Consider the following 27,949-nt stretch of genomic DNA (forward strand, 5'->3'; position numbering starts at 1 on the left):
CGGGTGTGTTGTGCAATCCGTCGGATTCGAGAGATCACGCGTCATTTGTGTCACTGATTGAGCCGCGCCTTCCATTAAAACATTTCGTCGAAGGCCGAGATGAGGGAATCCTGAAACATGGGCTCGAAAAGACCTCTCCGCGTCGGATATTGGTGGAGCTCGAAGAAGAGCCTCAAATTCAAATACACGGAGTTCGCTGACGTCTGTAGGTGAGTCCCATTCCATTCGGATTATCGGGTGGCCTCATTTCGAAAGCCAGGAACTCACATTTTTTGGGTATAACTTTGATATACTCCCCCAAAAATTACGCGCCAAATCTGGCATTTCCTACGGACTTTTTAGGGTTGCTGTTTCTTATTTTGGTGTTGCCAATTTAGGAACTACTTTGATATACCCCCCCAAATCGGAAATTTGGCGACTTTTTTTGTTTTTGTTGACACAAAACTTTGTTGCCACAAAAATTGTTGTCACAAAACCTTAAAAAAAACTCAAAAAATGGTACAAAATACAAAAAAATACTAAATTTGGCAACAGCAAAAACCTAAAAGCTGAAAAAACCTAAATTGGCAACACCAAAATAAGAAACAACAACCCTAAAAAGTCCGTAGGAAATGCCAGATTTGGCGCGTAATTTTTGGGGGAGTATATCAAAGTTATACCCCAATTTAGTTTTTTTCAGCTTTTAGGTTTTTGCTGTTGCCAAATTTAGTATTTTCTTGTATTTTGTACAATTTTTTGAGTTTTTTTTTTTAAAGTTTTGTGATAACAATTTTTGTGGCAACAAAGTTTTATGTCAACAAAAACAAAAAAAGTCGCCAAATTTCCGATTTGGGGGGGTATATCAAAGTAGTTCCATTTTTTGTAATTAAACATAGGGACGGGGGGGGGCATACCCCCCGGAACTACTTTGGGTATAACTTTGATATGACCCCCCAAAAATTACGCGCCAAATCTGGCACTCCTTACTTCATGGCTCTAAATTCCCCGAAACTTACAACAACACTACATAGAGTAGGCATATTGGAAGCTAAAAGATAAAAATAATTGATAGAAAAAAAAATATAATTGGAAAATACAACCAGATTTTCTGCAAAATACATCAAGTCAGAAATCTGCTTGATCACTTCACAATGAAATAGCGCTAAAACATATATGAAATCCAAAAATTGCCCCTGAATTTGACAGTGGCGTAGCTAGACCCGACTTTCGGGGGGGGGGGGTTACTTCTTTTATATATATCTATATATATATATATATATATATATATATATATATATATATATATATATATATGTATATGTATGTATATGTATGTATATATATGTATGTATATGTATGTATATGTATGTATATATATGTATGTATATGTGTATGTATATGTGTATATATATGTGTATATATATATATATATATGTATGTGTATATATGTATATATATATATATATATATATATATATATATATGTATATATATATATATGTATGTGTGTAATCGCTTGGAATTTTTTCCTTTTCTTCATTTTTTTTTCTTTCTCTTCTCTCTTCTTTTTCTCTTTTTTTTGAGACTAACTTTTCGGGGGGGGGGGGGTTTGTCCCCAAAACCCCCCTCCTTAGCTACGCCCCTGGAATTTGATATACGTGCGTACTGTTTTCCCGCCATCGACTTTGCAACATTTGTCCTTCGAGCATCACTACTCTATGCAAAATGAATTTCCCCCACTCTTTGTTTATACAAGAAAGAAAATAAACAATGTTGTGAGTGCTGGACTAGCATGCGAAAAGATCAAGATAGCGCACATTTTTATATTGCTCTGTTAAAGAGCCCTCCCCCCCCCCTCCACGACTGGCGAGACAAGCTTTGTAAAAATCTATACATATAAAAATGAATGTTTGTCTGTATGTCATCCATGAACTCAAAAACTATTCAGATTTGGCTGAAACTTTCACCGTTTGTTATTTTTGGTACCGGGAATGTTTATAGACCCGTTCGAAAAAAATCCGATGGATAGTTCCTTTTTCATTCTGATTTAAGTCACAATCCATTGGATAAATACGAATAAAATGATCGGCTGCAGAAATTAATTCGATCTCATTGATAAGAAGTTGCCATTTTTCTTGAGTTTGAACAAATAAATTCTTTCTTTATTGTTTTATGGCGCAACGGGGGGATTCAAAACTTTTTCTATTTGATATTTTTAGCGATGGATTGATCTTGCAAAGTACAAAATTTGAGTATAGTCACTCGATACCTGGGCTGATTCTTATGAAAATGGCTATATGTATGTATTTTTCCACTGAGAAGGTGCATAATCGCCACCAGGTGGCAGTGCAGAGTAGCAACTTCTGCCCCGTTCAACCGATTGTCATGAAAATCAGTAGAATGATGGATTTTTTTGTTGCCATAGCAACACGCGTCGGGTACAGCTAGTTATAAATATAGCCAGTCTTGCATAATATAGACGAACACGCGAATTCTTGGCTCTGCAGAATTTTTTTTTAAACTGCTAACGTTGATTTAAATTAAAAAAAAAAAATTTTTTTAAGGGAATTTTTAAGAAAATCCCAGAGTTTATTTCTGTTAAAGCCTTTCTCGAAAAGCGTTTTAAAGCACATGTGTAAAAAAAATAATGGTTTTGGCAGTTTTCTTCAGTTTGTGAAAAATAAGCACAAAAAATTGTGCAATTTTTTATTGCAAAAAAAAAAAAAGATTTAAAGCACTTTTTTTTTGGGCCTCTTTCATATTTGAATATAAATTTAATTCTTTATTCAAGGGTGAGTTAGGCAAAATAATTATTTGCAGAAAATTTTCCAGTTAGGATTTGTGTTTGCAGAAAGCTTTTCATTTTATCTAAGTCTGAATATAGCCATTTGCAGGAATGAGACATTTATATGCTCTCCCAGGATTTTAGACGTCGGCTTTTAATCCTGCTACATTCGAATACAAGAAACTGTGGAACAAATCTGATATACCCCCCTGTTGGCGACTTTTTCCTGTTGGCGCCAAAAAAGCGTCGCCAAGAAAACTATGTATGACGTCATATGTCATACATCGTTCTTAGCGATGCTTTTTTAGCGCCAACAGGAAAAATTCAACTTATGTCATCAGGGGTCTGGCCAGAGGATATTTGGGTCCGTTAACTGACCCTTCACAAAAATCCGATCCACCAAAACGGACCTTTCACAAAATCCCGATCAAACAAAACGGACCTTTCACAAAATCCCGATCAAACAAAACGGACCCTTCACAAAATTCTGATAAACAAGATCGGATCTGTCACAAATTGTTTATTGAAAGAGCAAATCTGAAAGCAAAATAACGCATATTTCTGTGTATAAACCGAATAATTTTTGGAACCTTTTTTGAAGTCAAATTAGAGGGATCAGCTTATACAAAATCGGCTAATTTTGAAAGAAAAAAATCGGCACTCTTGCGATGCTCCTGCAAGCGATAAATAATTGCTACTGCCAAATAAATATAATGGTTGTTTGTTTGTTTTATCACAGCTAATTAGCAGCGGTGTTGTTGTAAACTTTTCTGAAAAGGCATTGGTAAGCACTTTTTCTCCCCCCGCTCATGATTTAATAAACAATAATAATATATATCTGCAAAATGAACTTGGAACTGCAAAAGGATAGTAAGGGTGGGGGAAAAATATGATCGCTTCTGATAGGGTTACCAACTTCAAAATTATCACCACTTAGCGTCTGGCGTTGAACCCTTATAATGACTTGATTAGAAAATATTCTCATCATTTTACTAGCTTGTCAATATTTGCGTTTTTATGGTGCGGTGCGATGTTTAATTGTTATTTTGGGAGAAAATTATATGGGTTTTGATTTTTCGATGCTAACAAGGATGATTAACTTTAAATAAACTCTTTTAATTACCGTTTTTTTTTTCTTTAGATGTCTACATTTTAAAAAATGCTATCTTTTAACATCCGATATGAGATCATATTTTGTTCTTTTTTCGAGCTAACTTCGCTTTATTAGGATGCAAACAAATGAAAAGTCTCTTTATTTCTGTTAGAACTCTCATTTCAAGTTTTTAAAGCAAAATTCCATTTTCTGTTATGAGTCAAAAATTAAAATGCTGAATAGATGGTTTATTTTATTATTTTTATTTATTTATTTATTTTTTATTTTTTTTTGCTTCAACTGTGTCCACAGATGTTAATGAAATGTTTATCATAGGACCCTAAAATGCAATTTTAAAATAATTTTATCAAAAATATTTCTTTTACAAGTCGTTTTTATACTTTTGATGCCTTCACTTTGAGAATTGCGATCTCTTTGCATCCGCTATCGGAGTCCGATTTTTCGAAATTTTTGATGTTTATTACGCTTTGTTAAGAGGTGAACAATTAAAATAACTTTTTATTTTTGTTAAAATCACGGAATTTATAAGTTTAAAACGAAATTCTGTGCTTTTTAAGAGTGTCTTGGGTCACAAAGTTAAATGCTGAACCCTATTCTGAATTTTATTTATTTATTTTTTTGTTACAATTATTTTAAATACTGGAGAGAAATATTTGTAGTATAATTTAACAAAATGTAGAATGGTAGATAAATATTGATACTTGAGAGAGCGATGCTCCCCCCCCCCCCCCCGCCAAATATCAGAAAAACACTCCAGAATGATCTTCTCGACGTAGAAGAGGAAAACACTCAACTTTAAGTTTAATTGATGTAGTTTGTGCCACCTCTAAATTATAAAATTTCGTTTTAACATTTTTTTTTGCGAAATTATTTGATTTTTCACAAAATTTATTCATTTTTTCACAAAATTATTTAGTTTTTCACAAAAAACGGACCCTGTGAAAATTCCTGGACAGACCCCTGGTCATTAATTATTTAATGAAATTAATTTTTTTCCGTTGTTTCTCCGGGATACGGTCTCATAGTACTTTCGTAATGAGACCCCTGCCTCGGTCTCATTACGAAAGTACTATGAGACCTCGGGCTCGCCAGTTATCCCTCCGACTTTTAATATACATCACAGTCGGATATAAGTCACAGATCTCCTCCGTTCAGTATACAATAAAGTCACAGATTTTATGTGAAATTAACACCATTTTTGTGCTACACCAGACCAAAATACAAACTACCAGAAACACACTAAAAACACAATAATTCAAAATATGTTCACTTACCTTTTTTACTTTTCTTTTACTTCCTCACGTGAGGCAGTGCACATATGTTCCGCTCTTAGGGAAAATATCCCATTTTTTATTATCATTACTTTACAAAAATATTTAAATTATGTTTGTTTTGACAAAAAAAATTCCAAAAAAAAACAACCTTATTTTACTTGTATTTTGTACTCCACCCAATTAATTTCGCGAATTATTTCCAAAAACTTTACAAACATATCCTCATTTTTGTATTCACAATTTTTCATTCAAAAATTTCAATTGATACATTTGGACAACATCACAAACCGAACTCATAATTAAAATAGAAAATTCAACTAAATTAACATTAAAAAACAACAAGAAAAAGAATACTCTAAAATAAAGTTTGAATTGAAACTTTATTTTAGAGTATTCAACTTAAAATCTCCCTAAGAGCGGAACATATGATCACCTACCTCCTACCACAGAGACACGTGCAAAAAGACAGACTTCGAGAAACTACTTTCCAGCGTTCAAGTTGCAAAACCAGGGTTGCCAAGTTATCGCCTTATTGGCGATTTTCGTATCGAGCGAAAAATTAAAATCTCGCCAAGAGGGGGGCATATCAGAGGAGAGCCGAAACTGTTATGATGTTAAATTTTAACTCTGAACGAATCTTCTGTGCTCAAAGAATGACCGGTGATGCGAAAAAACTGGATTTTGCACTTTTTAGGTTAAAATGTGTTTACCTAAAGTGAATGAATGCACAAAAGACCTCGAATCATAGGGTAACGTTGCAGAGTTTCCGCAACGGTCGCATTTTTCGCAAAATGCGAAAACATTTATCTCAATTGCGCAAGCATTTTCGCTTTTTTGCTCCAACAAAAATTGAATTATTAAAAAAAAAGCGAGAGAGAGAGAATGTATAAGGGCAGTTCTCAAAAGGTGGGAGCAAACACAGACCTCAACTTTGAATCTTCAACACCAAATAACTTTCATTTTAATTAACTCAAAAATTTTTGAGTTAAATTATAATGCTGTATAGAGACAAGAATTGACATAAATTATGGAAAAATTGCTCTTCAAATGCCCTTAAAAAATATTTTCTTTGCTAAAAAGCACAATTTTGGACATACCAAAACGTTAACTGAGCAAATGTATCTTTAAAAAAAAAAAAATTAGTTTTTCGTCAGCTGCACCAGTTTTGGCGACTTTATCACCTGCGCTAGCAATTTTTTTCCCCCGCTTTTATTATTTTAGAATTTTTTTTTCTCTTTCTTTTCGAAACATAATTTAACGATCTCCAAATAGAAGTACGAATTTCTTTTTTCAATAATTATTTTTAGACATTGTTTTAATTTTTATGACATTAAAAAAAATATTCATTTTTGAAACTGATGTCACTTTTTACATTTGTATTATTTTAAATTTGAAGCTTTTTTTTTACCTTTCATCAACTTTTTCAAAATCAATTCCAAAACTTATACTTAACTTTATTTATCATTATATGTAAAGAGCAGTATGTAAAGCCATTCAAGTATTTGATAAATATCCTCTTTATTATTAAATTGCAAAATTCAAAAAGTAGTAAATAAAATTTTCATTGGAAAAGTTAAAAATCAGATTAACAATTGTCAAAAATTGTGAAACTTACATTAAGATGATGTCCAAAATCCGTTACCTACAGGACAACAATGTCCAAAATCTGTTACCTACAGACTGCTGATTTAATTTGCTAATTAACAATTTTTGCAAATACCTGCTGTCTTTTCATGTTCATATATTGTGTTCTAGGTATGCATACTATAGAATAAAAGCAAAATTGATGTCAAATTTGAAAATTTTTGAAATTGCTCAGAGTTAACTTTTTTGTTCCCACCTTTTGAGAACTGCCCATAATCCAAGAGAGGAAACAGCATGACGATAGTCAACTTCATCTTTTTTAAATGGGGTTCTTTTTTTAGAAAAATACCAAACGTTTTTGAAGATACAGTGCCGTAAAAGTACCAAAAATAGGTTGAAACACATAAATGACCCAACTTTCAAAATGAGCTAGAATTTTTTCTAATTAAGATAAAGAGCCGAAACAAGTGCCATTTGACCAGGGGAGGGGCATTTTTTTGCGTGGGTTCAGACACGGGGAAGATGTTGTTCCGAAAGTTCAATCGATGGATTAGAAATGTTCGTGTCATGTTTGTAGTCGGAAATTTGCACGCAGTACGAATCGGCTCGGCTCAAAATTTTATTTATGTTGCCAGAAAAATTTGAAGAGGATAGACTTTTTGGAGAAGGATATCCGCATGTTCCGATCCATCACAGGAATAATACGATGGAGTCACTGTATTCTAAAACAAGTTTTTACCTCCACATTTAATTTTGTTTTAGGGCCATTCCACAAAAAACGGTAATTTTGTCCCACACGTGACGCTTCATATATTTCATAAAAATAATAATTTAAATGGATGATGAACAAAATTTTGTTGCTTAAGAAATCACAAATGCATGTGTGACATTTTAAGCAAAACCTTTCTTCAAAAATTATTTCTTTTTCATGAGATATAGGAACCGTCACGTGGGGGACAAAATGACCATTTTCAATAGAATGGGCAAAAGCATATTTTTTTCAATGGTTTAAATAATTATTTCTAAACTTATGAGCTATGTTTCCTTTACGTTCGAACCATAGCTTTCAAAATCTACAATTTGTTTCATAATTGCTGTATTAATAGAGCGAAAATATTAGCAAGTTACCAGAGGTTGACTTTGGATGTCCCGCAAGTGACGAATGTAAATAAATTTTATTTTAAATGACAAAATTGTTTAATAAATATATAATTGTGTCAGGAGTATCTTTGTATCCAATGTAAGGATTAAAAAAATGGCTTACCCCTGTTTCATTAAAATATTAAGAGATAAGATGAAATGTTAATGAAATTTAAGCGTATTTTTGTCCCGTACGTGACGGTGGAATGGCCCTTTGATGGATCTTTTTACAATGCAAAATGATGTGACCGTATTTGAATTTTCACATGGGTTCAATCTTTAATGTTTGTACATTTTTCAATACTTAATGTTTCTAATGCTCATTTTATCATGTTATTAATTCATTTCCCCTTTCCGTCCCTACAGGAAACGTGGTATCGACCTCGTAAAGGTGAGTACTACCAAATTATTTCCATTTTCTTTTAAAAGTGTTCGTCACTCATCGATCGTGTGGGTGAAAAGAATGTTATGTTGGCGCCAAGTATTTTTGAAAAAAGTGTAGACGATGTTAGCGTAGACTTTAGAGAAGCAAAAAATAATTCGCCACATCATTAAACTGAGCCATCTTTACTAGTAATAAAGCTGAATGTCTGTCTCTCTCTCTCTCTCTCTCTCTGTCCGGATCTCTGTCTGTCTGTCACAAGATTGGGTTTTTTGCCGGGCCAGTGGAAAAAACCATGGCAAAAATGGAAAAAACCGGCAAAAATGGAAAAAACGGCAAACACCTAAATACAAATAAAGTAGCATTATAGTGTTAATCAAGAAATAGTGCCAATATAATATAAATAATGCACTTTAATATTTTAGTTGTGTCTCTCCATGTTACTACTTCTAATTTATAAGGTGAAAAATAAAGAAAAAACAAATGTTGGGATTGCAAAACTTGAGATTTTAAATGTTTGCTAAAGCAATTTTTTCAGAATGAGCCAATTCCTTCAATGCTAAAACAAAGAATGTTTACTTAAGCTTAGTAAATTATTGAAAAAATTGAATTCTAATTATATATATATATATATATATATATATAATATATATATTTAATTAATCACTTTTTTTTTGATCCCACTAAGATTTTTAAGTTATTTAATTAATAACGGAATATTTACTTGAACATAGAAAAATGTTAACTTTTCCTCACTAAAGAAATGATGCATTTTTTCTCACTGACTGGGAAAATGGATAGCCAAGAGAAGAATTAAAAAAGAAGAAAAAAAAGTTGATCCATATGTGCATTCTATATTCACTCTACTTTTCAGTAATACTAGCTCACTCTACAGAAAATGGCAAAGCCTTTTATCAAAATCTTTTCATGCTTTTATATAAAAGGAAAAAAAACTGTCCCTAAGTTGTTAACACAAAATCTATTTTGCTACTTTGGCAAAAACTGGCAAAAACCTATTTTTGCCGGGCGGTAAAAACCGTGGTTTTTTCCATGGTTTTTTCCGCCTCCGGCGAAAACTTCCCAACCCTGGTCTGTCAGGATCTCTGTGATGCGCATAGCGCCTAACCGTTCGGCCGATTTTCATGAAATTTGGCACAAAGTTAGTTTGTAGCATGGGGGTGTGCACTTCGAAAGGATGTTTCGAAAATTCGATGTGGTTCTTTTTCTATTCCAATTTTAAGAACGAAAAAATCATAAGATGGACGAGTAAATGACGAAATTATCATAACGTGTAAACGTAACATGAGCACAAGCCAGTCGGCGAGATACGAAATTATCATAACGTGGAACCGTAACGTGGGTACAAGCCAATTGGCGAGAAAATTCACCGTACATTATTTGTAAATATACAGGCGAACCAAAAGACCTTTTAATTTTTCTATTACAGGCAAAGCCGTGCGGGTTCCACTAGTTAGAAATAAAATGGCTGGCCAAATAGAAAATACAAGCTCTTAAAAATTAGAAAAAATCTTGTTAAAACAGCTGGCTGAACTTCAACTCTAAATGCTCCATGTACGCCCCTATTACAGTTTAAAAGGAACATCGAATATTCGGCGGGAATTTTGGCCGAACATTCGATGTTCGGCAAAAGATGGTACAGTATACTCCCGATTATCCGTGCTAATCACCGGGCGCTTAGCACGAATAATCGAAAAACACGGATAATCCGAAAAATCATTTAAGGAATATGCAGGGTAACTATATTTAAGGGGAAATTAGAAAAAACTATGTATATACTCACACAAACCCGGAACTTTTCTTCGAAATGTATTGCTTAAAAAAAATCGGTGATACATTTTTGTTTTCTTTGTTTAAATTGTTGCGTATGTCCGTACGCATTTTTCTCACTGCAATTATTTCTCCGTAATCGTAACCTCTTCCGCTCATGTAATCCAATAAATGTTCCACAGATTGTAGAGCAGTAGAATGTGAACTTGTATTTTCTTCATCTTCGTTTTCGGTATCATCACTTGCGTTTGATTCGGTAACAAGTTCAATGATATTTTCGTCAGTCAGACATTGAAATCCCGATTCACATTCGTCGCTTTTGAACCACTCTTCGACATTTTCAGCGTCAACCGATTCGAAACCTTCGATTTCTTTAACTTCCTCGATGATGTTATCGATATTATCGATAACATCATCGAAACTTTAGAAAAGTGTGATTCCGAAACGATGCATGGATAATCTGCAAACCGGATAATCCGCACACGGATAATCGGGAGTATACTGTATTTGATGTATCCCCAGGAGAAAGTAAACAAGTCAAATCTATACCCGTAGCTTAAAAGCATAGAGTCTATTGTTATACGATAGAATAGATTCAAACTGCCCATATTCAAGGCTCTCAAATTTTCAAAAGTAAACCATAAGTTGTGTGATTTTTTTTTAAAAAAAACCTGCTCTGCAAGCATCCCAGCATTCTTTGACAAAATAAGTTTTGAAATTGTGTCTTAGTTTCTCACCTTGCATTAAGAGGTAAGGACTAGGGTGTGTCTTATAATGCACTTTTAAAAAAAGTTTTGAATTTCTTATGGGGCACCCCTTTAATTGCTTTCTTTTGATGAAAAAATACACACATAAAAGTTTCACAGAATTTGAACATAAATTAGGGGGTGCTACCAGTGATTAAAATTACATTCATTGTGAAAAATATGATGTAAAAATCAACTCTCGACACATTTTTAATCAACATGAAATTAGGTTGGTTGGGTTTAACATAACACAAATACCTATTTCTTATATATACTAGAAAATAATAAGCATTTCATGGTTGTCATTTTATGTAATAATATTAAAAAAGCATCCGAAAGTTCAGTAATGCCATTTATATTACACTTTCGGTCTTTTACATTCAGCAATATTGTAATTTTTCTCTTTGTTACTTCCATGTGACAATACAAACTTTTCACTGATTTCTACTTATTATCAAGACCAAATAAATAAATTTAAAAAAAAATAATAATAAAAAGAGAGAGAGAGTTGACAAATTTTGTAGCAGTGGTAGCACCCTCTAAATATTATTCAGTTTTTATTTTTCATATATGAGAATTTTTTTTTCATCCAAAGGAACAAAATGAGAGGGTGCCTCATGAAAAAATAACACTTTTAAAAATAAGACGCACCCTAGTAAGGACCTTTAACCTTCAAAATGTTCGATTTCCTGGAAGAAATATATGTTATGCTTAATTTAATTCTGAACAGTTTGATACCTTATTTATTACCATACGCAAAAAACTTTTCAAGTTATCCAAAAAATGCGTATAATTTCCCATTAGAGATTCATGTTAACAATGGCTGTTTAAGCCTGTTTTTCTTAGGCTGCGTGTTCTCAGGTTTCTCGTTTTGCTTGCATGATATTTCAGAAAGTGTCTTACATATATCCTTAAAACTTTTTGTGCATGTTTGTCTGGTTTATTTTTATCATCTGAACCTAATTTTTTTAATTAAAAAAAAAAAAAAAATTTTGATATTTTATAAGTTAATATCAAAATTTTACAACATTTTGGGAGGAAAAATATATTTTTTTTAAGATTAGCTTTTACTTTTAGTTAAAATTTAGGTTCAGGTCATAAAAATAAATCAGGCAGACATGCATGAAAAGTTTTACGGAAATACATAAACTTTCTAAGATATCATGCAAGCAAAACGAGAAACTGGCACCTGAGAAAAAGAGGCTTAAACAGCTGCCGTAAACATAAATCTCTGTGGGGAAAGTTTACGCATTTTCACGATAACTTGAAAAGTTTTTTGCGTATGCTAATAAATAAAGTATCAAATTAAGATAAATAAATACCTTTGTGCTGAACAGTAAAGTAAGACAAAACAACGTTAGAAGAAGCACAAATTTGTAAATTACAGCAGACACGTGTTTCGGCGTTACAGGGAACGTCTTTTTCAATGCAAAAAATAATGAGCTTATGGATGGTTTTGGCTTTTGTCGGATGTCTTTTCATCCATAAGCTCATTATTTTTTGCATTGAAAAAGACGTTCCCTGTAACGCCGAAACACGTGTCTGCTGTAATTTACAAATTTGTGCTTCTTCTTACGTTGTTTTGTCTTACTTTAAAGTATCAAATTGTTCAGAATTAAATTATGCATGACATATATTTTTTCCTGATAATTGAAAATTTTGAAGGGTAAAGGGTCCTTAGAACCCTTAAGGCTTTTCGTAGAAAAATAGCATTTACATTAAAATAGTCCTGGAAAATGGCTGCCATGCAAATCATTAAGTACTCCATCACGAAGAATATTTATTTTTGAATGATGATGAAATGGCATCCATTGTGTTTCCCAAATCCACTCAGGAATAACTTATTCCGGTGAGCAAATACATTGAATTGTTCGGAAAAAATGTTGTTTTATAAATTTTCATCGTTCAAAATCTTCATCGGCCCGAAGGCGGTGGAAAATGCTTTTTACCGTCATGAAATGTGATTCAGGACTAGGTTCATCATCGTTATATACATTTTTATTTACAGTAAAACCGGTAAAGTTGCCCGCCTTTGCAGGGTTGTAAGAGTTTCGGCCAGTGATGGTCTTAACCATGGATAAAACCGGTTAAAACCGGCCGGCATAAAATCAGTTTTATCCAGTTTTGGCCACTTAGATAATTATCAAATTTTAAAAGAAAATCAAATAATAATTTATTAAAAAGAAATGCAAAACAAACCATAATCAATCACCTTTCATTATCTAAATAATATGTTTTACAGTTTGTAGAAATTACAGCATGTTTAGAAGATAAAGGTTTACTGAAGCATTGTAAGCTGAATAGATAGATTTTAATTCTCACACACAAACGTACAAAGTATTTCGAGTAATTTTGAAGAATAAATTAGAGAGGAAAAAGAAAAGAACTTCTCTTAGAAACATATATTTTTTAAAAACAAAACTAAAGTCGTAAGGGGAAAACACTTTTGAAAGTTAAAAGGCAACACTACTGAAAAGTTACTAGATTTATGTTACAGGCTGTTTTTTATTCCCTATGTCTTTTGTTTTAGTGTGAGCAATTTCAGTTATTCATTTTGAAGAAAGTTGAAATTTGTTCACTACTATTGTTATAATATTGTCACGTACAGAATTAGACTGATATCGTATAGATCACCCTCCATAGGTTGACCCAGTGGTTGGAAGTAGCACGCTACAAGTTTTTTCAGTACAAACATTTATTATATTCAATACAAAAAAATAGTAGTGTGCAACTGTGCCCATATGCAAAATTTTAAGGGGGGCTCAAAAGATTTTCTCCATGGAAACCGATTTCAGTACAGATTAGCGATACAGTAGAAGACTGTTATAACGCCGACCTGTATAATGCATATCTCTATAAACCGCACAACTTTTCAGAAGTAAACAATAGGTTTTGAAGTTTAAGAAATCCCTCTGTTTTGCTTTGCAAGCATAAAAATTGTTAGGCAAATTAAATTTTGAAAGTTTTTCATCTTTCCATCTTAATTCAAAGCTTTTGAATTAAAAATGAGTACTCACAGTTAATAGAAAATACCAGATGGCTCTTGAAAATGCAGCTGTGATGCAAACTATGAAGCTAGCAGAAGTGCAGGATATTTAACTTTCTTTTGATTGTGAAACATATTTATTTGTGAACGACGCATTGTAATATTGGTGCTTTAATACTCATTGCAGATAAAACTCATTCCGAAGTGCTAATATACAGATACATTCTGAATATCAGTTTCAAAATTTGTGAAATGATCTTATATAACGCAAAATCCTGTATAACGCAAAAGCTCTGGTCCCAAGGTGTGCGTTATAACGGTCTTCTACTGTATTAAAATTTGACATTTTTAATAACTTATTCATTAATGGCTGGAAAAGAAATTTTAATACATTTTTATCTGAAAACAGCTAGAATTTGTATAATCAAAACTGCATGCTGACTGATGAAACAGCAATATTCCCGATATATTTTTCCATGTAACGTTCCGAATTTTTATTTTTCTGAAATACATTTTTAATGTCAAAATGTGTAATTTACCATTGACTGATGGAAAATTACCCACTTTAAATTAACATTATGTTTCTTATGATGATGAAATTTTTATTAATCAAAAAGTGAAAAATAAAGTGATTTTTCTAGTTCTATTAACATGTGCCAATCACTGGATCACAAGGTGTCATACAGTGTTGCCATTCCACAAGGAAACCTGAAGAAACAGGGAAAACACAGGGAATTCAAAAATCAACAAAAAAACAGGGAAAATCCTGGGAATTTCGAAAATTTCCTCAAAAACCTGGAAAATACAGGGAATTTTTTTCCCTTCTTAAATTAAAGTTACAAAAATCAATTCCCAAATATATAAACTAACAAAAATTAAATAAATAGTAATAATTATAATGAAAATATTAATATAAAGTACAGAAATTTTGCTTGAAAGTTTTTTTTTAAAGTAAATATTAAAATATTCATCATAAAAATAGAATCTTGAATTTCATGATAATTTAGAGTGTATGAAATGAGTCGTCAATAATCATTGTTCTGGGTCAGTTGTACACTTTTAGGTCCATGGCTAAGAAAAGTTTTTTTTTTTTTTTTTTGAATACAAAATTGAATATATTCCACCACCATGCTATTATTTCAGTTATTATGAATTCTTATTTATTTAGAAATTTGTTTTGTTTTTTTACCCTGTGGTGAAATGATCAATATATGAATGTTCTTCTCCAAATAATCAGTGCTCGCTCGTTTGTAATGTTTTATTTTCATACAGGGAAAACACAGGGAATTTTTTTTCCAAAATTGAGTGGCAACCCTGATTTTACATATAGGTGCCCCTATATAAAGTTTAAGTAAAATTATGAGTGCTTCTGTTTACATTTTTCAAATAGCCACATTTGAATCTTTCCAGTTTTCAATCCTTTCTTGCAGCGAATATTTGTAAAAATGCTTTAAAAAAGCAAAGAAAGAAAGAAGTGATAATTCAGAGTAATATTCCATATTCAAATGAGCTCATTTGTTAATCAGACCACCATTTCAAATTTTTTTTGTTCAATCCCTGATTGGTGTGTGTGCATGCTTTCTATTTATTTATTTATTTATTTTAAGTAGCAGAGTAGCGACTTCATTTCAAAAGTAGTTTGTAGCCTCCACATTAAAGAAAAAAAGTTGCAGTTGTAGTTAACTACATTTGTAATAAAGTAGTTGTGGTAGTACAGTAGAAGACCGTTATAACGCCGACCTATATAACGCAATTCTCTATAAACCGCACAACTTTTCGGAAGTAAACAATAAGCTTTGAATTTTGAAAAAATTCCTCTGTTTTGCTTTGCAAACATAAAAGTTGTTAGGCAAATTAAATTTTGAAAGTTTTTCCTCTTTCCATCTTATTTCAAAGCTTTCGAATTGAAAATGAGTACTCATAGTAAACAGAAAATACCAGATGGCTCTTGAAAATGCAGCTGTTATACAAACCATGAAGTTAGCAGAAGTGCAGGATTTTGATTGTGAAGCATATTTATTTGTGAACGACTCATTGTAGTATTGGTGCTTTAATACTCATTGCAGATAAAACTCATTCTGAAGTGCTAATAGATATATTCTGAATATTAGTTTTACAATTTGTGAAATGATCTATATAACGCAAAAACCAGTATAACGCAAAAGCCGTGGTCCCAAGGTGTGCGTTATAACGGTCTTCTACTGTAATCGCAAATTTGGTGCCGTGTGATATTGAAACCTTGTTATACGAGAGACGCCTGTATTCCTTTTCAATAGATAGTTAATTTTTTGATTCGTTGATTGACGCGAACGAATGCAGTGTGTTGACATTTGGACTTCTTGTGAGCATTAAGTGTAGTGAATTAGACTTACTACACCACTAGTAGAAGTGAACTTGCAAAACATGTCCACAGCCTGAAGTTGAAGAAAATGAAAAACACGTGGAACATTTTTCCTCAAGGAAAATCTGTATTTATTATCTTCAAAAGATTTCTGAAGTTGTTGAACAACATCTTCATTGATATTTCAAAAGCATTTTGAAAAATAAACATATATTAGCCGCTATGATACAACGAATCAAAGTTCAATTTACGAACATGCTGGTTCCATGGAATATAAAGCATTTTCGTAACACACAAAATAGGCCTAAAGGCGTTTTAGAACTTTAAAATTGACATCACGTTGTATTACGACCTGCCAGGAGTAAAGAGCACTGGCAGGCATCACGAAATCACGACAAATTACTACATGACGGCTATGAGAGGTGAGAGAGAGAGAGCGAAAAAGATCGCTCGAAGTATTTAAAGTCTTCACATGGCTTTCGAATTAAGAATATGTAAAACACAAGATGTGTTGCCAATGCAAGAAAGTTAAAGATGTGTTGCCAATCAAAAAGTAACTCTATCTAAAAAAAAAACTCTCGCGGTTATAAGATACAATGAACTGGTGACTCGGTTCACCCAAAAGTTAATTCATTTGACCGAGTTATCGCGACCGATCGCACACATGACGTCACAACGTGATGCAATGTTTATATCGAAAAAGGATTGATTCTGCATGGTGCAAAAACGTATTTTTAATGATTTTTTTTTTTTTTTTCAAATTAAGTGATTCTTTCACTTTTTGTGAAAGTTTAAATTTAAAATCTAACACTTCTTTCAGCTGGACCTTGAGCGCCCCCTGGAGGAGCAGGGCCCCCTGGATGCCATCGTGCACAAGCTGACCAATGTCATGCTGGAGGCAGAAGCCGGGGACCCCTGGGCCATAAACGCCTGCCGAAGATTTCGGGTACGTATTGTTACCTAAAGTACTGTTTGACCACGGATTGTATGTAATTTGGCAATCTGCCAAGTAAAGACGATTCCATTTGAAAGAATCTAGCAGGGAAGAAGGGAAAATAACGAAGGGATTGTTGTGCACGCGTTTTATGATGTCACTAGTGCCTTATTCATTTATTGAATTCTCAAAAATAAAATGAGGGAAAGCCAAAATAATTACCATGGAAGCAACAAAAAGAAAAGAAAACATTTTCGTTTCGTTCAGGAACGTGAAAGCAAAATGGTAAGCTCAAAACTGTGTTGTGAATAAACAAATCAATTCATTTTTGCCGTGAGAATATGGATCGAATATACCCTAGATTTAAAAAATGCTGCTGTGAGCAAATTTTCATTTTTAAGAAACTAAGGCCTAATAATAGAGAGGCAAAAGTGCAGATCAGTAGCAAATCAACTAACACCCCTATAAACTAATAGATACGTTCATTTCCGCCTATAGACCGGATATTAGCCTTTCCATGTAATTGATGGTCAAACAATATGTTATCGTTGCTTACTTAAAACATTTTAAGTTTATTAGCGTACTCAATTGTACAAGTTTATAGAAGGTTTTTTACCTATGGCTGTTTTGCCGATGTTTTTCAATCTCCTTTTTGGCCATTGCTGCCTGCATACCGTACTCACCAAGTCTGCATGTAATCCAAGTTTCCCCCAGTTGCTACTTGGTGGCGCTTTTGCTCCCGCCTTCTCATTGGACGAGTATTTAAGATTGCGGGCTATTAGATGAAGTCGTTCTTGGATGGCTGTCTTGAATAGCAGTCGTGTGTAGAGACCCTCTGAAAGTCTGTGCCCCGAACAATGAGTCTTTTTTTCGTCCCCTAGGAGTACGTGTCTTCCCGTCCCGACCTGGTGGTGGTGGACCCCCTGGACAAGGTGGAGGTGCTGCTCAACCGCTACAACCAGTACACCGCAGTGCAGGAGAACCGCAACGGCCAATCGGGTGAGTCTCTCCCATCCAGGGGAGATTGTGTTCCGGTATTTTACCGAATTTCCGGTATTTTCGCACGTATTTCCGGTATTTTCATGTCCGAAAATACCGGAATTATGTTTTTTTTTTTCGTTATGCTTTTATCTCCCTATCTCCGCATTTTTTTTTATTTATGTAGTACTCATCAAATATACCTGCAAGAGCCTTAAGATGGACACCTATCCCTTAAGATGGACAAATGTCAAGATAATTTGTATAACACCAGCTCAAAAGTAACTTTGTAACCCAATAAAAATTTAATCAAATGCACACACAATATTTTGACTCAGAACTATTTAATACTATGGCAAAGGTGCACTTAAGTAATAGGGGGAAAAAATTACCCCCCCCCCTACCACCCCGTTCTCGCTTTGAAACTTTCAGGTATTTTTTGATGAACTCACAATCACCCCTGCTCCCATCGCATGACGACATTGTTTTTTACCAGGACACCATGCGGAAATACGAAACATCTCTTTATTTCTGCCCAAAGAGGTGAAAAAAAAAATTTCCGAACACCTCGCCTGTGGAGTCGATGTAGATAGCAATTGCATTACCGCAAAAACACCTTTTTGTAATGTGATCAATCATCACGGAAATGTTCAATTCATGGCAAAGGGGTTGAGACGCATCTCCGCGTCTCCCGTCTCGATCCCCCGGGGATCCGACCCCTGAGACAATCGACAAAAACGTGCGTCGTCCGTCTCCCGTCTCGATCCCCCGGGGATCCGATTGGCGAGATGCTCACCGAAAACGTGCATTGTCCGTCTCCTTTCTCGATCCCCCGGGGATCCTACTCACGAGACGATCGACGAAAACGTGCATCTCCCGTCTCAATCCCCCGGGGATCTGACTCGCGAGACGCTCGCTGAAAACGTGCGTCGTCCGTCTCCCGTCTGGATCCCCCGGGGATCCTACTGGTGAGACGCTCACTGAAAAACGTGCATCGTCCGTCTCCCGTCTCGATACCCGGGGATCCGACTCACGAGATGATCGATGAAAACGTGTGTCGCACCCCTCGGGAGATGTTAGCGTAAGACTTTGATTTTAATGTTCTTGGAGCAATTTCATAAAATGCTAGAAAGTTTTTGAAGTGTTTAAACTTACTTGGTAATTCAAACTATACTAGAAAAAAAGATTCTCGGTTTAAATGTCATAAAAAAACGGTTAGCGAGCGAAATTCCCCTAAGTGTCAAAACACCCAACAGATTAATCTTGTGACGTCAGACCTCAAAATTTGAGGATCTTTTTGCTGACAGTATATCAGAAAGTAAATTTTAAAATAGTAACAGTTAAAAGGTTAACCGAGTTGAGTTGCTATGAGAAGTAACATATGCAAATTTTGACGTTGTCACGTCGTTGCGTAGGGAGTAACAGATTGCTTAGACAGCAAGTCGATCAATCCATCGGTCTCTTATCATTTGGTGCCATTCTGCAGACGGTGTGCTTTGATGTGAGCATGTGGACTCAATAGATTGATTTATCCATGCAGAGGACGTAGAAGTTTTCTTGAGATATGTGATAACAAGATTCGTTTGCCTGCTAAAAGTGCAGGAAGCTCTAAAACGGCATCCTTACAGTTTCAAAGAAAGTTTAATAAGGAATTTAAATTTGAAGAGTTGATGTTTTAGAATTAGGCCTAACGAAGCCGGATGGTTCGTCCGGCATATACCCGATTACGGAGGCTGGACTGAATTCAGTATATAGTGAGGCATCCTTTGCTATTGGATAGTTCCTGTTTTGCCTGATGCCGGGTGAATAATTTCCTTTGCTGCTTCTTCTGTGGTATGGGTGTGCTTGGGATTGAATGAAAATGGATTTGGTTTTCAACTTGTCTGAACATCCGACAGATGAATATTGCCTTCGTATTTTTGTGTGCCAAGTTTTAGAGTATGGACTGCCGGTGGTATGAACTTTTCAAAATAGTTTTCTGGAAAGTTACCATTGTTCTGGTATTGTGTTGGATGAACTTTTTAAGAATATTAGGAACGTTTTACAACTGCTGCATTTAAGTAACAAAATCTTGAATCTTGCGATATTTCTCGGGGATGTTTGTTTGTTGGGGAGTATTGTTTTATTTGAATTCTTAATAGGGGATGCGATTTTTATAAATGTTTACTTGTTTTTTCCCCGATTTACATTTTTACACTAGTTTTGAATAAATTGTTATTTAATTTAAAAAATAAGTTTTCATTTGTGATTTCTCCCAGACTGATCATTCCACACAAATCTGTCTCTGGGCTAACAGGCGAGTGCAGGTTGCTCCGACTTGAAAATGCGCATTTTCAGTTGGATTTTGGAGGTTGTCCATTCAAAAAAGGGGAAGAAAGCAATGGGCAAGTCTCGCATTTCCCTGTTTTGTACGCATCCGATCATTTCGGCTCTCCCCCCCTTTTTTTTATAATTTCTTCTCCTTCCTTTTCATTGTATAATGTGATTACTGCATTTCGTTCATGAACCTTTGAAATGTTTTGGCACCCCCCGCGGGAACGATCGTCCTGATCGGGTGATTGTGTCTGTTCCAGGGGAGGAGGAGGTGTTCGTGCCGGCCTTCGTGGAGCTGCACTCGCGCGACGTGCGGGAGAACCTGTCCCGGATGAGGGCCCGGGGGATCCGCTTCCCCATCGGTGAGTCACTTTTCACTTGGATTTTCTAACTCTGCTCCGTCATTTCTGATGGTCTAATCATTGTTGAGCAATCACGATTGCTTATTGTTCTCACTTGACTGTTTTTGGCATTTTTTGATTTTTCCCACTGCCACTCTCCTCACCGTCACCGTCGACCGGCTCCTCACGATGCTGCTCCTCTAGAGAAAGCCGTCTCCAGGTTGCATCCATGTCCCACACACATGCGCATACACACACACGCACACACATATACACCTAGACACACATACATACACATACACCTACACACACATACACATACACACAAATACCCACACATTCATGCCTGGACACAAACACATATGCCTACACACACACACACAACCCCCCCCCCCCACACACACATTCATGTACACAACTACCCACACACTTATGCTAGCACACAGACACAAACACACATGCCTACACACACATACACACAACTACCCACACATTCATGCCTGCACACAGACACAAACACATATGCCTGCACACACATAGCCTCCCCACACACACATCCATACACACAACTACCCACTGCACACAGACACAAACACATATGCCTACACACACATAGCCTCCCCACACACACATCCATATACACAACTACCCACTGCACACAGACACAAACACATACACACAACTACCCACACATTCATTCCTGCACACAGACACAAACACATATGCCTACACACACATACATAACCCTCCCCCCCACACACACATTCGTATACACAACTACCCATACACTTATGCTAGCACACAGACACAAACACACATGCCTACACACATACACATACCCCTACACACAAACACACATACCCCCCCCCCCCACACAAACACTCATGCCTACACAGAGCCGTGTCCAAGGGGAGGGTTTTAGGGGTTAAACCCCTCCCATTGAAAAAAAAAAGTATGTCAAATGAAGAAAACGATCGGCTTAAATTAACTTTAATGCGAAAGTCTGCGTTTAAACCCCCCCCCCTTTCTCTCTGAAGTTTTTCTGTAATTTTAACTCAGTAATTCTGTATTTTTTTCCCTCTAATTCAACTCAGGTGGACCTAGACGCTTGCATTTCTTTCTCTTATAACTTAAAAAAATTTGCATAACATTCAAATGTTATGTATTACAACTGTTAAAGCTTTGCCGACTGAAATAATATTTTGGAAAAACTGGTGGTAGAACCGTTGATTTATCTACCGATACAAAGCATTAATATTGCTTATTGTAAGGAGGTAATGATGAATTTGGCATGTGTTGCAGCTATGAAGATGTATTAGTGATGGTGTTTAGTAATGTAATTTGCATCTAGAAAAAGCTCGTTCTAAGCATTATTTCAGAACATAAAATCTGATATACATTCTCTTACATAAAAAGAATTCGTGGAGAGTTTTTAATACTTGTTAAACCGCATAGTTAACAGATTTAATTAAAAAGAAACAAACAAGGTTTGATAAAAGTGAACCTGTAAAATGAAGGAATACTTTGGTCACGAGCAGCCAGAATTATTCTTCTAAGGGAAGGGGGGGGGGGTACAGCAGTACTTACAGGTGCATAAACGCCATACTGGGATCGATAATTTGTAGTAAAACTAATAAAGGTTGTGAGGGATTGAATTTCCCCTCCCCAGGTAAGAATAAAACCCCTCCCTTTATGAAAATCTGGACACGGGCCTGTGCCTACATACACACACTCGTGATTGCGAAAAACATAATTTGAATTCAAGATGTCAAAATTCAAATTAATTTTACTTCTCTAACTCTGCCCTCACTTCTAATGGTCGAATCTTTTTACCTTATTTCATTTCATTATTTCGTAATTAGGTTTCAAATGAGCCATTCCGTAAAAATGTCCTATCTTGCACCATTGACTGGGTGTGTGTAAGCAGGGCTATGTTTCGGTTTAGGACAGGACGGGCGGTTTTTACCATGCAATAATTCATCCCTGCGAATTTCAAAACCGTTGTATACGTTTCAATACAAGTAGGTCGTTTTGATCGTTTGAGCTTCGAAAAGTGAATTCGCTACTGACTGCGTTGCCCAACATTGCACGATATGCCTCCAAAATGCAAGTTATGTCAAGTGACGCATATTCAGCAATGACGTAGAAAAGAAAAAAATCCCTTCCATGAGTAGAAAAGGGCCATTTTCTGACTCAAACTTTCAGTATTTTAATTTCTGAAGTTTTATGATGAAAAAAGTACTAAATGTGTTTACAAACCATCTCATGAAGAGGGAAAAACCAGTTAAGAGAGTCATGATTTCAGTGTTTTTTGAATTTTTTTTTAACAGGAAAGAATTAATCAGAATTTCTTTAAACTTGGAGGACATTTTATTCATCGTTTGAAGTACGCCTTGTCATTTTTTTTCCCCAACTCATTTCCACCAGAAATAGTGGAGCTAGAAGCTGCTGTCCAAGGAGCAATTCAGAGCTCATTGCCGATGGACATGACTGAAGCCACCTTTTTTGCCTGTGATCATTACAATTTTTCTCTTTCGTAAACAACCTATTTCCTTAGAATATGAGCGTCATTGTGGGAAAAACAGTTGAAAATGGCAAGTTTTTGTAGGGTTGCCACTGGCGACTTTTGCAACTATTTCTGACCGTAGGCGACTATGGTGACTTTTTTTTGATCAAAAATGGCCTAAAAGCGACGTATTTTTAAAAAATTGGTTACTTTTTACAATTTTAGGCGACTTTTTTCATAGTTTGTGATATTCATTGAAAAAAAAGAAGAAAGAACGATGGGTTCCCTATGTTCAACACATGTATCAGGAAAAAAATTTCCTTTGTTTTTCATTTCAATCCTTTTGCATCTTGTTAGCATTTTGATGTTTTTGACGATCGGAAATTATTTTGACATATGATATCTTTGATTAACTTATTTTATGTTTTATTTTTGAAAAAAAATCAATAAATTTTTGGAAGCATGCCAACATTTAATACATACATTGTGGATTATTCTCCCCATAAAGCGATTTCTATCCTTTTGCATCTAGTAAATATTTTTATATTTTAGACATTCAGACGTTAGTTTGATTGTATGCTTCCTTAGAGTAACTTATTTTGGTTTTATTTTAATAGCTAAAAATTTTTATAGAATTTTGATGACGAATAAATGTTACTTCAGTTGAAATAGCCAATTAAAACCTGAGTTCCTGGCTCCTGACTATTAATGCAAAAATAAAACTATTAAAAACCCTTATTAGACCAATCATTTTATATGGTAGTGTGACATGGGCAATTAAAACAGAAAAAAATTGTCTGCTCATTTTTGAAAGAAAGATCCCGCAGTCAATTTTAATAACAAAGGAACTATAAAAAATGGCTTATGGGGCACACAAGGGATATAAAAATTATCTGGAGGAACTAAGAAAGTTGATAGAACGGACTTTGAAGGAAATTTTTTATTGATTATGTAACTAAAACCACAAGAAATATCTTTTAAGTTTTGCTTTTTTGTCATCAAATTTTAAAATTAAATGTTTAAAATTTTTAACCTTGCAGTAACTATGCAAAATCAATCACATGCAAAATCAATTAAAACTCCTTTATGTTTTTTAAACCGGAGTAAGTATGTTCAATTGACCTTGTAATTAAAAAATATACCTTTATTAAATTTTCTTCTCACTTTGTGACACTTAAAATGTGACGTCGCATGTAACACCTTCATGACGTTATGTGAAAAGTAACTTTTGCTTTTAAAACTACAGATGCTAAAAATGAACTAAGTAAATGTTGCAACAAACGTTGAACTGAGAAATTTGGTTTTGATTTTCTTGTATTTACTAGATGTAGTCAAGTTTTAAGATGTATTATGCAGTTGTGTCACGCTATGTAGTTTTTGAGTTAGCAAATTGAAAAAAAAATTTTTTTGGTAAAAGAAACTTCACAGATTCTAAACGCAACTCAACTGTTCCTGTGAGGAGACTATTTTGGAAATTTTAGGCTACTAAAGCAGCTATTTAACAAGTAAAATATTGATGGCAACCCTATTTTGAGGTGTTTGATGACAATTGTAGCGGACAGGAAAATCTTCCATTGTGACGAAAGATCGAGCGAAGCCTTGCAGGCGTTGCATTGCAAGAAGAAAAATAATAACTTTAACTTTCAATTTAGAATTTCAAAAATAGGAATTTAACAAAGATACCGGAATAGGTTTGTGAGTAAAAAAGGCACTTGATATTTTGGTGATTGAATGTAAATAAATGTATATATTTATATGTTTTTTAAATTCTGTGGCTTAATATTTTTATTTATTCAACCTTCTGATTAATTGCTTGATATTCGATAATAATAATATTCAATACATCAGCAACAATGTCCTGTTTTTCTACCGTTCTTTTCACATTGCTTGCAATGAGAAAAATATTTTTATTGATCTAATCGTCCCAGAGTTAGGTTCATATAGAGTATAATTGAAGAAAAAATGTTCACATGCAGTTTCGAAACGATGTATCTCTAACTCTTCGAGGTAAACGCATTCTTAAAAAAAATTGCCGTGACGTTTTCCAATCTCCACAGTCACTCAAGTGCTCGTAGCATCAGAATTTTTCACTGAAATTTTGGCAACCTATTCTTGAATAGTTATACTAATATTTTATAACAGCAAACAAAAGTGGATTTTTTGACCCGTCTAAACTAGTTCCCCCCTTCATCGAGTAGGAAGCAGAGTTGGCCGGATTAGACCCAATGGGGTTTTTTTTGAAAAAATCCATTTAAAAAAACCCATTATTTAGCCCACTTTAGGGTTTTTTTAAATTTTCTGAGAAGTTTTTAGAAAAAATAATTTAAATACTTTCACAATTTAAACTTCTTTTTTATTTGTTCTTCGCCACAGACAATGGACATATAGGAATTTTGAACTTTAATAGTATTTCTTAACTCTTAACGGCATTAAAAAAAATACTCCAATGATTTTAAATAAATGTATTTAACTTTTTCCTTCAACTGGTCAATAAAGAACTCAAATTATCTTGACTAAGTCCTGTCACGTCTGATTTTATCAACATTTGTAGATTGTACAGAGGAAACGACTCTAGCTAAAAGGCTTTCATTTGAATTATTTTCTGCAAACCAACACGTCACAAATCTCAGAAAACAAGGTATATTTTTTAGAAATTGACAGGTTTTACGAACGGTCGGACAGAAAACAGAATAGGATGTATAGTATTTTTTTTTTCATTATCTTACGTAAAAGTTTAATATTTCTTACTCCGTACACAGAAGTAGAAAAACAGGCAACATAAAGTTCAAAGAAATGTCTTGATTAAGCTGGAATTCAGTAAAAAGGGATTTAAACTACTCGAGGTTCTACAGTAGTTTTGCATAACAAAATGAAATACAATAAAGTAAAGTGCAAAAAAAAAAACGTAGTAATTAAAAACGAACAATAGATTTTATCACTCGAGAAATAACTTTGCCTTAACTGTTGGTAATCATGGAAACTAAAAAATATGAAACTTCACCATTCTTGGGTTTCGTCGTCTTTTATACTTTTCTTCAGAAAACGCTGAATTTTCCAGCTTTTTTTACCCCAAGACAATTTTTGTGCTTTGTCCATATACTTACGCTACAATATGCGACAAGTACCCACATTTTCCCTAAAAAAAGACAAAAAAAACCCACATTTCTTTTAAAAACCCACATATACTTACACTACAATATGCTACAAGTACCCAGATTTTCCCTAAAAAAAGACAAAAAAAAAACCCCACATTTCTTTTAAAAAATCCACATATACTTACACTACAATATGCTACAAGTACCCAGATTTTCCCTAAAAAAAGACAAAAAAAAAAAATAACCACATTTCTTTTTAAAAACCCACATATACTTACACTACAATATGCTACAAGTACCCAGATTTTCCCTAAAAAAAGACAAAAAAAAAACCCACATTTCTTTTAAAAAACCCACATATACTTACACTACAATATGCTACAAGTACCCAGATTTTCCCTAAAAAAAGAAAAAAAAAACCCACATTTCTTTTTAAAAACCCACATATACTTACACTACAATATGCTACAAGTACCCAGATTTTCCCTAAAAAAAAGACAAAAAAAACCCCACATTTCTTTTTAAAAACCCCAGCTTTAGTTGGGTTTTTTTGGGTTTTATTTAAAAAAAATCCAAAAAACCCTGGGTCCATGGTTTTTTTTTTAAACCTGGGTTTTTGCCAACCCTGAGTAGGAGAATTGCATTTTATTTAAAAAGAGACTCTGAGGAGTTTCCCATGTCATTTCTTTTTCTTTTTTTCCAGTGTGCAAGCCATTGGTAGCTCATGGGACACCTGTAGCACATGAGGTGAGTAGTGTTTTTTTACGTTCAGGGGAGGGCAGGCTGGGCTACTGCCCCGGGGCCTCCACAACGAAGGGGCCCCACAATAAAATTTCAACAAAATATCCTAACTTTCACGGGTCAGAAAATTTTACGTTTTTTCTCCCAAACTTTTTTTTATAAATTTCTACAAAGAATGCTTGCACAAAAATAATATTATTATCGATCTATCAGAAAGCCCTGATTGCAAGTATCCATTTACTGTCAATTTTTTATTTGATCGAGCATTTCAGTGGCAATTTATTTATTTATTTTTTTTAAATTCATTTAATTTGTAATTTGTACCTATGAGTTAAAGAGAAATAAAGTAGTGATGTTCCGGATATCCATATCCATATCCATATCCGCGGATATCCGAGGAGAAATAAAGATCTGTATCCGTATCCGTTACTTTTTTGACGGATCTTAAACGGATCTTTTCTATTCTATCTTTTCTATTCGTTTTGGTTTTCCCCATCATCCTTCAAAAAAAGTGAGACAAAAGTCTCTATTTACTGTTTGTAAAGGTTCTGTTATTTCGTCGATCGGAGTCATTTGGGTAGAATGGGTCAGTGTTGCATTTATGCTGAAATAAAATGCGAAAAATTATTTCTAGCCTATCCAGTAGCAGCTTTATACATTCTTGCTCCCGTATCCTACATCTACCGAGCAAGCTAGAAACACTATTAAAAATTCAGGACGATTTTCCGGTAATTGTTACTGTACGGAGATTTCTTCAAAGAGTAAATCATAGTCTTTATTATATTTTCGCCGTAGATGACATTTTTTGAAGAAACGGTGTTATTATAGTGACGGGAATACCTTCCGTAATAAATTTTACACTTGGATAGTTGAATGGGGGAAAAACATTTCCAGATCCGTATCCGTATCCACGGATCTTGAC

At 34.3% G+C, this 27,949-nt stretch overlaps 1 protein-coding gene across 1 annotated transcript; it reads left to right on the top strand.

Annotated features, from left to right (window-relative positions):
* LOC129232814 (inositol-tetrakisphosphate 1-kinase-like) lies at positions 1–27,723 on the top strand. Its single transcript, XM_054866913.1, has 7 exons — positions 1–209; positions 8,243–8,267; positions 16,940–17,065; positions 17,935–18,052; positions 20,605–20,706; positions 26,990–27,052; positions 27,662–27,723. The coding sequence occupies exons 1-7, from the start codon at positions 118–120 to the stop codon at positions 27,721–27,723; spliced, it is 588 nt and encodes a 195-aa protein (XP_054722888.1). The 5' UTR covers positions 1–117.
* Positions 27,724–27,949: the final 226 nt, after the last annotated feature.

This window comes from Uloborus diversus, unplaced genomic scaffold, assembly GCF_026930045.1.
Source record: "Uloborus diversus isolate 005 unplaced genomic scaffold, Udiv.v.3.1 scaffold_14, whole genome shotgun sequence".
Classification (NCBI taxonomy): domain Eukaryota; kingdom Metazoa; phylum Arthropoda; class Arachnida; order Araneae; family Uloboridae; genus Uloborus; species Uloborus diversus.

Excerpts from the sequence above, each read along its gene's own strand:
- LOC129232814 (XM_054866913.1), top strand. The coding sequence starts at position 118 with ATGGGCTCGAAAAGACCTCTCCGCGTCGGATATTGGTGGAGCTCGAAG. Across the intron at positions 210-8,242 it reads GAGTTCGCTGACGTCTGTAG|GAAACGTGGTATCGACCTCG; the intron begins GTGAGTCCCATT and ends CCGTCCCTACAG. Across the intron at positions 20,707-26,989 it reads GGGGATCCGCTTCCCCATCG|TGTGCAAGCCATTGGTAGCT; the intron begins GTGAGTCACTTT and ends CTTTTTTTCCAG.